At 41.7% G+C, this 12,757-nt stretch overlaps 1 protein-coding gene across 2 annotated transcripts; it reads left to right on the top strand.

Annotated features, from left to right (window-relative positions):
• The first annotated feature begins 1,602 nt into the window (after positions 1-1,602).
• On the top strand, positions 1,603-11,168 carry LOC132673674 (late cornified envelope protein 7A). 2 transcript variants are annotated; one of them, XM_078450599.1, is made up of 3 exons: positions 1,604-1,741; positions 4,695-4,787; positions 10,590-11,168. In XM_078450599.1, the coding sequence occupies exon 3, from the start codon at positions 10,611-10,613 to the stop codon at positions 10,920-10,922; it is 312 nt and encodes a 103-aa protein (XP_078306725.1). In that variant the 5' UTR covers positions 1,604-1,741; positions 4,695-4,787; positions 10,590-10,610; the 3' UTR covers positions 10,923-11,168. The 2 variants fall into 2 exon arrangements, with proteins under 2 accessions (XP_078306726.1, XP_078306725.1); XM_078450600.1 differs by lacking the exon at positions 4,695-4,787 and having other exon boundaries at positions 1,603-1,741.
• The last annotated feature ends 1,589 nt before the right edge of the window (positions 11,169-12,757 follow it).

Raw genomic sequence — 12,757 nt, 5'->3', positions numbered from 1 at the left:
AACCAATAAATAAGGGAACTTGGAATATAAGCCAGATGATCTGGGTGCAGATATAGACGCTTAACTCTGATGTTGTGCCCCCAAGGGGGTGGTGTTGAATGAATCTGCTCTCCTCTTGCTACCTGTGTCCCTCTCCTCCTCTGCCCACCCCCAGGCATAAACACTGGGTTGGAAATCAATTGACCTTAGGTATAGTTCTAATTCTGCCACAATTTTCACTGTGTGAATTGAGTAAAATGGCTTTGAATCTTCAACTCTTAGTTGTGAAAGGAAGACATATAGCCAAGCCAAATAGCATATTTATTATTCATTAATTCAGTCATTCAACAAGTACTTAAGTGCCAGCTATGTCAAGAATGGCTTTTTTGAAGCATTATCATCATTTATTATCTAGTGCATGCATTTATAAAGAAAAATTTCTAACAAAGATAATAGAAAGAAATGGGCTGCTTTGTGAGGTAAAGAGTTCTCCAACTAAAAGTCAGTTTATCCCAGAAAGCTTATCATTAAGCATACAGGAGAGGATATGGAAGCACCAGGTAGAAAAATATACTAGATGTGTGCTAAGACCCCTCCAGGGCTGAAGGATTTTGTGAATTGCCTGTCCTCCCTATGTCTGCTGTCTATGAGGATCCCCAGAAGAGCTTGTAGGAAGGTAGGAGGCTGTGGGAACGTTACCAGAGTCTTTTGTGGGCTGGCTACAGTTCTATTGTACTCCAAGAACAGAACACTCTAGGACTATAGTTTACAAACTAGCAGAATCCCCTGGGGATTTAAACATTGCAAATGCTTAGAACTCATTCTGTGGAGATTATAACTCAATAGGCCTCAGTTGGGGACCAGGAATCTGAACTTTAAAAGTGCTTTTCAGATGGTACAACCAGGTTTAGAATCCCTGATCTATAATAGCACCTAGACCAAGACTGAAAAACAACTTCCTTGTTTCAAGCAATCCTTGCTGGGTTGGCCCTATCACTTCAGAAACAAGAAACTGTGTGATCTGCACTTGCTCTTAAACTCTCCAATGCTCAGTTTTTCCGTATGTGGTGATATCCACCCCACAGGGTTGTTAAGAGGCAAAAATAAATCATATGAAATGTGGTACAAATGTTAGGGAGAGGTGGGTGACCACTGTCTCTGAAAGTATGAATGGCTGAGAACTATACGTTCACAGAATAACAGAACAGAAAGTCCTGATGTCACAGATGATAGTGCAGGCACAAAAAGTCTGAGGAACTTGCCTAAGTCTTAATGAGCGCCCCCTATGCTCATATTTTATAGTAGTGGCCTTCCTAGGTAAAGATAATTATTGGATCAGTAGTTGCAGTGGTAAAAGGTTTTCATAGTCCCTATCCTTCTCTGATGATTCTGAAGATGTGTTAATTGCAGGATAGAAAATACAGTCTCCTGAGTTATCTTCCTTTGGCACAGTGGGGAGAATGATAGTGAAGTCATTAGCATGGTGTCGTGATGAGTCAGAGATATTATTAGTACAGCAGTCTTTAAGAATGGGAAGATGATGGAGCCAAAGGGCTGTCCTGTGAAGCCTGGTGGGAGGTACTTACTATGACATCAGAAGAGAGGAATGAAGTCACACAGGAGCAAGAAAGCTCTGTCACTATAGGCTGTGGGCCCTACTTTCCTGGAAGATTTAGAAGTATTTTTTTGGGATCAGTGTCTATAGGAAGAAGACAGGCAAAGTGACCTCACTCTTCATCCCTTCCTATCTTAAGACTAAAAGGTATTGTTTGATGGTGACATTTGTAAACACAAGACACAACAAGATGTTTTAGCTATTGTCCCACTCACTGAAGTCAGCTGAGGGGCCAGGGTAAAGCCTGGGGTTAAAAGAGGCATTATAGCCTATATGTATAGCCTATATGTATATCTTAACATTTGTTACATAGTAGAAGGATCCTTACAACTATTAAGGATGATAACTCATCATGTCACCCAGGATCTAGTGTGATCTGACAGCTCCAAGCACAGAGGTCTCTCATGATTATGCCAGGGAACAAGATAAAAACAACAGCAGCAAACACTCATTTCACAAATGGAGACCCTGAGGCCTAGATAAGGCAAATGACTCATGCCTCAGTGTCAGGACCAGGCCTGTGCTCCAGGGACAACCTGCTACTTCAATCCAAGGGAGTTTTCTGCAGTTGGATATATGAGAGAAAAGAGGGGCTATAATACCATTACCAGATGATCTTGGTGTATGCCCCCCCACCAGTGCCACAGGAACAGGACTCAGAAGCTGGGAAATATGCAGGACTTCAGTCAATAATGATCATACTTACATTGTAACTACAGCTTACAGAACACCTACTCAGTGCTGGGCAGGGTGTTGGTTTCCTTGGTCATAAGCATTTGTTTTAACCACCATATTATATATAGTAGGCCTATGTCTGTAGCCCACACTATACAGATAAGGGAGGGTGATTGACTTTTGAGGCCACCTCATGGAAGTGATGGGAATGTGTCATGCTGAGTTAGTCTTGTCCTGTCTCTTTTACACACTAATTGGGATGGCTTGAGACCAATGGGGCCAGGTCATTGAACATGGGTCATGATTGTTCCCTCCACCCCAAGAGAAGCAAAAGCAACATTAGTCCTTGAACAAGCCAGGTATAAATCCCATTGCCTTTGGAAGAACCATGAATCCTCTCTCAGTGATGTTTGCCAGGGTCAGACCCATATGTCTGCTTGCCCACTGGGATTCTGGCTTATAGGAAGATTGTTCAAAGGTCTGACTACTCTTGCAAAAGGAAGATCCTTGTTTTCCGTTCTTTCATCACTTGGGAATTAGCTTGATAAGAATCTGAATTTCATGCATGCCAAGGCTGGTCTCACCCTTCTATTAAGGGGCACACCTAAGACAAGCAGGAATCTATAGCATGCTTGATTCCTCAAGTAGGCAGGATGGTTAGGAAGTGCTTCAATTGATAAGAACAGAATCCAGGAATACATGGGCTATGTCCAGACTGAACTCAGCCAAGTAAAGACCCTTCAGTAACCCTCCAACTGGTCCCTTGTCTACAAGCTTATTAACAAAGAGCTAGCTCACTTGCGTCCATCTCTAATCCTTGCATTAAACTTGTAGCCTGGACATTCACCACGGACTTCATCTTCTTGAGTAACTAAATCATAACACCTAAGTTCACTTGAGCTGAGTGATCTTTCTAAAATGTAAATCTTATCAGGTTCTTCTGTTGCTTAAATGGTCAGGGATGCCCAGATTGTCTTGGTCAAACCATTAAAGCAGCATGATACTGTTTTCAAATTAAATTGAATGTACACCTGGGGCACCTGGGTGGCTCAGTCGGTTGAGTGTCCAACTTCGGCTTAGGCCATGATCTCGCAGTTCGTCAGTTCAAGCCCCACGTCGGGCTCTGTGCTGACAGCTCAGAGCCTGGGGCCTGCTTCGGATTCTGTGTCTCCCTCTCTCTCTGCCCCTTCCCCCTTCATGCTCTGTCTCTCGAAAATGAATAAATTTAAAAAAATAAATTGAATGTATACCTTCAATATATAAAGCAGGTACAGGTATAATTACTCTGCAACGGGGGTAAGTCAGAAGCCCAGAGTGTTTTCTGCTCATGATCCCCATCCCAGGCAGCCCAATTAGTCAAGAACTAAGTATTTGTGATATTTTAATTTTTGTGACTCAAAAAGTTTAGGGACCCCCATGTGATGATGGGACATGATGTTGAAAGGAAAGAAATTAAAATGTATTTCCAAACTACTATCTGTAGAACGTTATCTGCATTATCACAGTACAATAGCTTTCTGAGGTTCTTATTATTAATCCCATTATACAGATTTAAAAAAAGATGAATCTCAAAAAAATATTAAATAGCATACCCATGGTCAAGATGCCAGTGCTCCGATTCCAAGACTCATCTTCCAGCTTCCATGACATGTAAAGACATGGAGCTGATGCAATAGACAATGGAAGAGGCAGGGAACAAGTTTGGAAGGGGAGCAACACAGATCAACTCACTCTACCCAGAGGTGTGGCTCTTGGAAGAGCTGATGTTTGAACATCCTTGACAACCGGATTCCAAGCAGTATAATTTAGAAGCCATTGATCTATAGGCTAAAGTATATAACCCAATAAGTAAAACTCTTGATGTTCTGGGCCCTTCATTTCTTTCTACCCAGCTAGTGCCCAATACTATGCTCTTACCAAATATTATGGCCCATCTGTTTCCAGAAACGATCATGCCCCTACACATCTCCATGCCTATGCCTGTGCTTCTCTTCCCTCTATCTAGAATACCAGTTCCTCTCACTTCCTGACTAGTGCTCACTCTCTTTCTGGGCCACAGTCTTTTTTAATCTGTAAAGTGTGGTTAACATTAAGAAACTCATAGAGCTGATATATTGTGATAATGCAAATAACATGTTTGATGGTTTTAGAATAAATTTTAATTCCCAGTATTTCCCTTTATTATCCCACTTGCATCTTAAGACAAAGAAGAATCTTAATCTTCTCTGAATTCACAAAACCCTGCACATAACCATCACTCAGTAAATAAATGTCTTTAAAGTGATATTTGCAAAGTTGCTATAAGAAAGAAATTTCTGTTAGGATAAATAATTTTCTTCATTGAACCAGTGGTTCATTGGTGGTATTGAGTCAATCCAATAGAACAATGTTTTACAACCTTTGGAAATTATTTGCAATATTTTAGTGGGGACCATGCACGGAAGGAACATAACTTTGCCTATCCCTGCTGATCAGGACTTCAAGAGCTCACATTTGCAACTAGGAGAAGAGCAATTAGGTGAGTCACATATATACATAATTCTCTGCTTTGGTACAACCAGACAAGAAGTTAAGTAAGGAATTTGTCTGATAAGTGGGATGAACTAACTAGACTATATGAAGTTGCTATCTCATATAACAACTTCATACACCTTCCAATATTCCACATCACCATATACACACTAGCCTTCATCTTTCTCCTTTTCATTGAGTTCACTTCCACATTGATCCCAGGTAAAATATGTTCAGGGAATAGAGAAAAACAGGAAAGGCAGCACTTGGAGGTCTGATGCTCATAAGTGCAAATATAGGCTTGGTGATGTACTTAGATAATCTGATCCAGTCTCCTCTGAAACCCAGAGGCAGTAGCAGAGCCAGGACCAGAGCCCTGATCCACTGCAAAATTCTTGCAGCTTGTATGGGTAACTCCACCCTGGGAGTACCTCCCACACCGGCTACATGTGCCTGTCTTCCCAAGTACACCTCTCTCAAGGTGTGAAAGGAGGCAGACCCTTGTCTCAAACACAAATAACTCATTAATTCATTCAACAAATATTTATTATTTTTTATTTAAATTCTAGTTGGCTAACATACAGTGCAATATTGGTTTCAGGAGCAGATCTCAGTGATTCATCCCTTACATAAAACACCCAGTGCTCATCACAATAAGTGCCCTCCTTAATACCTATCATCCATCTAACCCATCTCTCACCCACTTCCTCCATCAACACACAGTTTGTTCTCTATCATTAAGAGTCTCTTGTGGTTTGTTTCCCTCTCTTCTCTTCCCCCAACCTTCCCATGTGTTCATCTGTTTTGTTTCTTAAATTTCAGATATGAGTGAAATCATATGGTGTTTGTCTATCTATGATTGGCTTATTTTGCTTAGCATAATACATTCCAGCTCCAACCACATTGTTGCAAATGGCAAGATTTTATTCTTTTTGATTGTTGAGTGATATTCCATTACACACACACACACACACACACATCACATCTTTTTATTTATTTTTTATTTTTTTTCAATATATGAGGTTTATTGTCAAATTGGTTTCCATACAACACCCAGTGCTCATCCCAAAAGGTGCCCTCCTCAATACCCATCACCCACCCTCCCCTCCCTCCCACCCCCCGTCAACCCTCAGTTTGTTCTCAGTTTTTAACAGTCTCTTATGCTTTGGCTCTCTCCCACTCTAACCTCTTTTTTTTTTTTCTTCTCCTCCCCCATGGGTTTCTGTTAAGTTTCTCAGGATCCACATAAGAGTGAAAACATATAGTATCTGTCTTTCTCTGTATGACCTATTTCACTTAGCATTACACTCTCCAATTCCATCCACGTTGCTACAAAGGGCCATATTTCGTTCTTTCTCATTGCCCTGTAGTACTCCATTGTGTATATAAACCACAATTTCTTTATCCATTCATCAGTTGATGGACATTTAGGCTCTTTCCATAATTTGGTTATTGTTGAGAGTGCTGCTATAAACGTTGGGGTACACGTGCCGCTATGCATCAGTACTCCTGTATCCCTTGGGTAAATTCCTAGCAGTGCTATTGCTGGGTCATAGGGTAGGTCTATTTTTCATTTTCTGAGGAACCTCCACACTGTTTTCCAGAGTGGCTGCACCAACTTGCATTCCCACCAACAGTGCAAGAGGGTTCCCGTTTCTCCACATCCTCTCCACCATCTATAGTCTCCTGATTTGTTCATTTTGGCCACACTGACTGGCGTGAGGTGATATCTGAGTGTGGTTTTGATTTGTATTTCCCTGATGGGGAGCGACGTTGAGCATCTTTTCATGTGCCTGTTGGCCATCCAGATGTCTTCTTTAGACAAGTGTCTCTTCATGTTTTCTGCCCATTTCTTCACTGGGTTATTTGTTTTTCAGGTGTGGAGTTTGGTGAGCTCTTTATAGATTTTGGATGCTAGCCCTTTGTCCAATATGTCAGTTGCAAATATCTTTTCCCATTCTGTTGGTTGCCTTTTAGTTTTGTTGATTGTTTGCTTTGCTGTGCAGAAGCTTTTTATCTTCATAAGGTCCCAGTAGTTCATTTTTGCTTTTAATTCCCTTGCCTTTGGGAGTGTGCCGAGTAAGAGATTGCTACGGCTGAGGTCAGAGAGGTCTTTTCCTGCTTTCTCCTCTAAGGTTTTGATGGTTTCCTGTCTCGCATTCAGGTCCTTTATCCATTTTGAGTTTATTTTTGTGAATGGTGTGAGAAAGTGGTCTAGTTTCAATCTTCTGCATGTTGCTGTCCAGTTCTCCCAGCACCCTTTGTTAAAGAGACTGTCTTTTTTCCATTGGATGTTCTTTCCTGCTTTGTCAAAGATTAGTTGGCCATGCATTTGTGGGTCTAGTTCTGAGATTTCTATTCTATTCCATTGGTCTATGTGTCTGTTTTTGTGCCAATACCATGCTGTCTTGATGATCACAGCTTTGTAGTAGAGGCTAAAGTCTGGGATTGTGATGCCTCCTGCTTTGGTCTTCTTCTTCAAAATTCTTTGGCTATTCGGGGCCTTTTGTGGTTCCATATGAATTTTAGGATTGCTTGTTCTAGTTTCGAGAAGAATGCTGGTGCAATTTTGATTGGGATTGCATTGAATGTGTAGATAGCTTTGGGTAGTATTGACATTTTGACAATATTTATTCTTCCAATCCATGAGCAGGGAATGTCTTTCCATTTCTTTATATCTTCTTCAATTACCTTCAAAAGCTTTCTATAGTTTTCAGCATACAGATCTTTTACATCTTTGGTTAGATTTATTCCTAGGTATTTTATACTTCTTGGTGCAATTGTGAATGGAATCAGTTTCTTTATTTGTCTTTCTGTTGCTTCATTGTTAGTGTATAAGAATGCAACTGATTTCTATACATTGATTTTGTATCCTGCAACTTTGCTGAATTCATGTATCAGTTCTAGCAGACTTTTGGTGGAGTCTATTGGATTTTCCATGTATAGTATCATGTCATCTGCAAAAAGTGAAAGCTTGACTTCATCTTTGCCAATTTTGATGCCTTTGATTTCCTTTTGTTGTCTGATTGCTGATGCTAGAACTTCCAACACCATGGTAAACAACAGCGGTGAGAGTGGGCATCCCTGTCGTGTTCCTGATCTCAGGGAAAAAGCTCTCAGTTTTTCCCCATTGAGGATGATGTTACCTGTGGGCTTTTCATAAATGGCTTTTATGATGTTTAAGTATGTTCCTTCTATCCCGACTTTCTCAAGGGGTTTTATTAAGAAAGGGTGCTGAATTTTGTCAAAGGCCTTTTCTGCATCGATTGACAGGATCATATGGTTCTTATCTTTTCTTTTATTAATGGGTTGTATCACATTGATTGATTTGCGAATGTTGAACTAGCACTGCATCCCAGGAATGAATCCTACTTGATCATGGTGAATAATTCTTTTTATATGCTGTTGACATCACATCTTTTTAAAAAAAAAAGTTTATTTATTTATTTTGAGAGATACAAAGAGCATGATTAGGGGAGGGACAGAGAGAGAGGGAGAGAGAATGCCAAGCAGGCTGTACATGGTCAGCACAGAGCCTGACTCAGGGTTCAATCCCACAAATCATGAGATCATGACTTGTGCCAAATTCAAGAGTTGGACACTCAATTGACTGAGCCAGCCAGGCACCCCAATACCACATCTTCTTTATCCATTCATCAGTCGATGGACATTTAGTCTCTCTCCATAGTTTGGCATTCAACAAATATTTGTTGAGCACTTACAATATGTCAGGCACTGTGCTAGCGCTGAGGAACATGGAGATTTCATTCTATCCAGGATGAGTGATACTGAAAAATAAATACAAGAATGGTGTTATAGGAGTATAGGGCATCATGACAACATTTCACAGGAAAAACTAATATGACTGAGTCTGAACACACAAGGACCCAGAGCAAAGTAGCAGGGACAGTATTTAGAAAGGAAAAGAGGCCATATCTCTTCTAACAAGGAGATCATAAAGGATGGCTATAGGCATAAGTAGTATTGAAGACCCAATAGTGGGAAGCTGAAGTGCCTCACATTTGACAGCTACTGTCTGACCCTTGGAGTAGAGGCAGTATCATCTGTTTAGAGGTAACAGTGAGTATTTTGGAGGTTCATAGAGGAGAAAAGGCATGATGTGTGTGTGTGGAGTGAACACAGAGAAGTATATAGAATCACCAAGCAGTGTTTGGGGCCCAGCATGAGTGGATGGTCATGATCTTATGATGATGCCAACCTGCCAAAGAGTCTGTTTTGATTTTGTTTTTGTTTTTATACCAGCTAGGCATAACATGAAGGTTTTAGCCAGGGTTGGTGTTTTGTCAGTCAAGTGCATTAATAAGTCAAAGGACCAAGAACATTTATTATATTGGTGACAGAGTGGTTAAAATAATAAACTAAAGAAAGCAAATGAGTGGGGAGTGGCATGAAGAAGAAGGATCTGGTGGGCAGAGAGGTGGTAGATTCTAGTGGAAATGACCAAGCAGGTTCAAAAGAAGGGACTAAGGTCAAAGGCAGGGGTGTCTGGCTCCCAGTTCAGACACTGCACAACTTTGAACATCTCCTGTGCCCTCTCTGGTGCTCAGTTCCTCATCTATGTGTGTATTGTAGGTACAAGACTGAAATCCTTTCCAACTGGGCCTTTCTATGATGCTACATTGTTGGTTGATGTCTTATGCACCCTGGGATCTGAATCAGATACACTAAGCCCTCAGTAGTGACCCAGGGGTGCTAAGATTATTGGCTTCAAACTGATAATAGAATCTACAAAAACTCCCATCTCTGTCCTAGATTGATCCAACAATAGTGGCCTTAGATTTTCATCTAAAGCTTGCATTAGATTCCTGCAGAAACACTAAGTTCAATTCCCAAGGGTGGCCATTGTAAATGCCCTTGTAAATCATGATCTTCTTATCTTTATGGAAATACTTCTAAGTTTTATAGAGGGAAGGGATGTTCTGGAAAAATACTCATGAGGATCCAGTAGTGATCCAGAGTGATAAAGTGGTAGAATGACATAGCCACAGGAATGTGGGAAGTTGCCATCATAACCACCTGGTTGGGAAGAGCTTTCATATTATCATGGCTCATTCTCTTGAGTTGAGTGCAGGATGTGTATAAAAGGCCTCAGACCATACTGTCTCCTCACTTCCCCTGACCTATCCATTGCTTGCCTGACATTGGGAGGTAAGGTAAGTGTCTTTACTCATCGGATGGCAGTTTGGGAATGGCTGGAATTGCCACACCATAGCTAAATGGGATAAGCCACTCTAGGCTGGAGAGAATGGGAACTAACTGGTAATTTCAGGAAGATCAGGCTCACAGAAATCATTAGATGGCTCAGAAGCAGCAATCCCGGAAGGGATGAGTGTTAATTGAGATTGGGGTCGGGGTGGGGGAAGCTAGTTTTTAGGACAAGAGACACACATAGGGCTGAAAAGTAGAACTGAAGGCCAAGCCCATGATGTAAGAAAGATTAAAAAAAAATAGGAGGTGAAGAAGACATGTGGTATAACCATGGACTCAGGCTAACCACGTGGTTTCTAGAATGCATAAATTAGAATATATTATAAAAACAAGGTAATACTTTGGAAACTACCCAAGTTGCTGCCTCAGAAGTCAAGAGTCTTGGGAGAATCAGGTCAGTAGAAGTTACTGACCCCTGGCCTGATTTTTCCTATGCCTGGAAAGTGGGGCTTCTCTGCTATAAAGATATGGATCCAGGAGTCATAGAATCAGTTATAGAACTTCAGAATCTGGAGAAAAATACTGATGCAAATTAAGTTTATAGTCACTGAACTTTCAAAACCTTTGCATTGCTTTTCAGAGTAACTGAACTTTTCCCAAGATGTCCAGCCAGCAAACCCAGCAGAAGTGTCAGCTCCCTACCAAGTGTCTTCCCAAGTGTCCACCGAAGTGCCTCGCTCAGGCCCCTCAGGCCCCACAGGCCCTGGCTCCCTGCCCAGCTCCCTGCCCCCCACCTGTCCCCTCCTGCTGTGTCCACAGTTGCTGTACCACTGGCTTCGGAAACTGCTGCTCTCTGGGGTCTCATCGGTTTCCGGATGTCTGTCTAGGCCCACTTCAGCCTTCCAACTGTTGGGAGAGGGAGTCCTCTGGGTGTTCCAGTTGTTGCCATGGATTTGGGGGCTGCAGCTTTTGATGAGCTTTGGTTCATCCATAGCCAAGGCTGAGCCTGGAGTTGACGACATTCCTCACTCGCACCTTGTTCTCATTCTCCTCCTGAACTAAGATGCCTAGATGTGTACTTAAAGAATTCCTCTTTTTGCTAAAAACTTCAGACCTCTTGGCCTTGGCTCTTTCCTACATCAATACCTGAATGCTACAAAAAAACTCTGCTTCCCAAAGCCTTATCAACATGTAAAAATAAAGCCTATCTTTCCTGGCACCCTGAGCTCTTTAGTGTTTGTCGATGCCCCCATCCTCAGTTCTGGGGAGCCCCTATTAACCTGGATTATTCAAGCAGACTCCAGAATGAGCCAGCTATATATGGGAAATTCCCACCAAGGGAGGTCCCAGACATGGGCCGTCTGAGAGGGCTGTGGAAAGGAAAGATCCAGAAGGGAGCAATGGGGTACTCCCAAAACCTGAGTGACCCTGTTCCAATGATGTTGCTGCCACCATCCATGAGGTTTCTTCCTATTCATTAGGGACACTATGATCCCCAGCCCTGAAATTCAGCCTCCAGACTCTTTTGACTTGAGGGAATCTCATCCTTAAGAAAGAAGTGGCACAGGGATACTTGTTTTCAGACCTTGGTTCAAAAATCCATGACAAATACTCTCCTTGAACATATCTACCTGACTGAGTCCTTCACTACTTCTCTTCACCCAGGAACTGGAGTCTACACAGTGACACAGCACAATTCTTCTGAGACACTTTTGCTGTGTACCCTTTGCGGTTTCTTTTCTCTTTGTATTCAATGGGACAAATGGTATGGATTTGGGGCAAGTTCTCAATATACTGTCCTTTTTAACCCAGCAGTCAGCATAGGCAACAGCAATGTTCATGCCCATCCTCCAGGACTAGGCTTCTTAGCCACAGGATTGAGACACTGGTGTCTTGGGGGCAGTGGAAGACAAAGGGATGGAACTATGGTCAGTGCTCCTATGGTCAGAAGTTGCACATAATCCACATCTTATATCAACAAAGCCACAGCTATGTGAACATCTGGGCTCATGTGGTGGAGTGAGTCTGACACCTGAATGCCATCCCCTAGGTATGCTGTAGAAGAGAGACTGAGGGCAACTGCTCCAGGCCATCCTCTTGGACCGAAATAAATTATTAGAGGTCACAGCATTGGAAGTCATGTGGCATTCAGGTCACTGAAAGCCACATTCTTTTACATCCCAATCAACCTTCAGTCTGAGAAAGGAAATTGCTTGATCAGTGGTTTTCAACCTCTGAAAAAAGCAACAGTAGGCATCCAGAAAGATGTTTCAGAGGTTCTTGAGATGTCTTTGAGAGAGAAACTATGTGTGTGCTTATTTATTTAAAATTCTGTGATAATATTTAGCATGCTTACTCAAAAGTGTTAAATAACCAATGATAAATGGTAACATCTTGGAGGTCATCAGGATCTCCAGGCAATCTGGGCCATTAGCATAATTAGCAGATGTCAGAGTAAAAATGTTGTAACAAATTAGGGTGCATTTAAGGTCTTAGTCATATTTATTGATTTAATGGGAAATATCTTTTTTCAACATTCTAGCTTTATTCTTTGAAATAATATTTTCAAACTCAAACTCACTCCTTAGCTCTAGAGGAAGTGCAAGTGATCTGACAGGTGAGGTTGTGAGAGCCTTTCCTTGTGTGTACACTTCTTTGCTTGTTGTTGGTAGCTGGGGGAGTGTATCTGTGGACCAGATTCTGTCCCAATCCAGGTACCAGGTCTTAGACTTTGGAATAAATATTATGGCTTCCATTTTGACCATGGTACAAGTTACATTCTTCAATGCTTTACTGACCATCTGTCTT

Source organism: Panthera onca, chromosome C1, assembly GCF_046562875.1.
Source record: "Panthera onca isolate mPanOnc1 chromosome C1, mPanOnc1 haplotype 2, whole genome shotgun sequence".
Lineage (NCBI taxonomy): Eukaryota > Metazoa > Chordata > Mammalia > Carnivora > Felidae > Panthera > Panthera onca.
This window is presented reverse-complemented; position numbering and strand designations above follow the sequence as displayed.

What these genes read in the sequence shown, in the direction of transcription:
- LOC132673674 (XM_078450600.1), top strand. Translation starts at nt 10,611, where the DNA reads ATGTCCAGCCAGCAAACCCAGCAGAAGTGTCAGCTCCCTACCAAGTGT.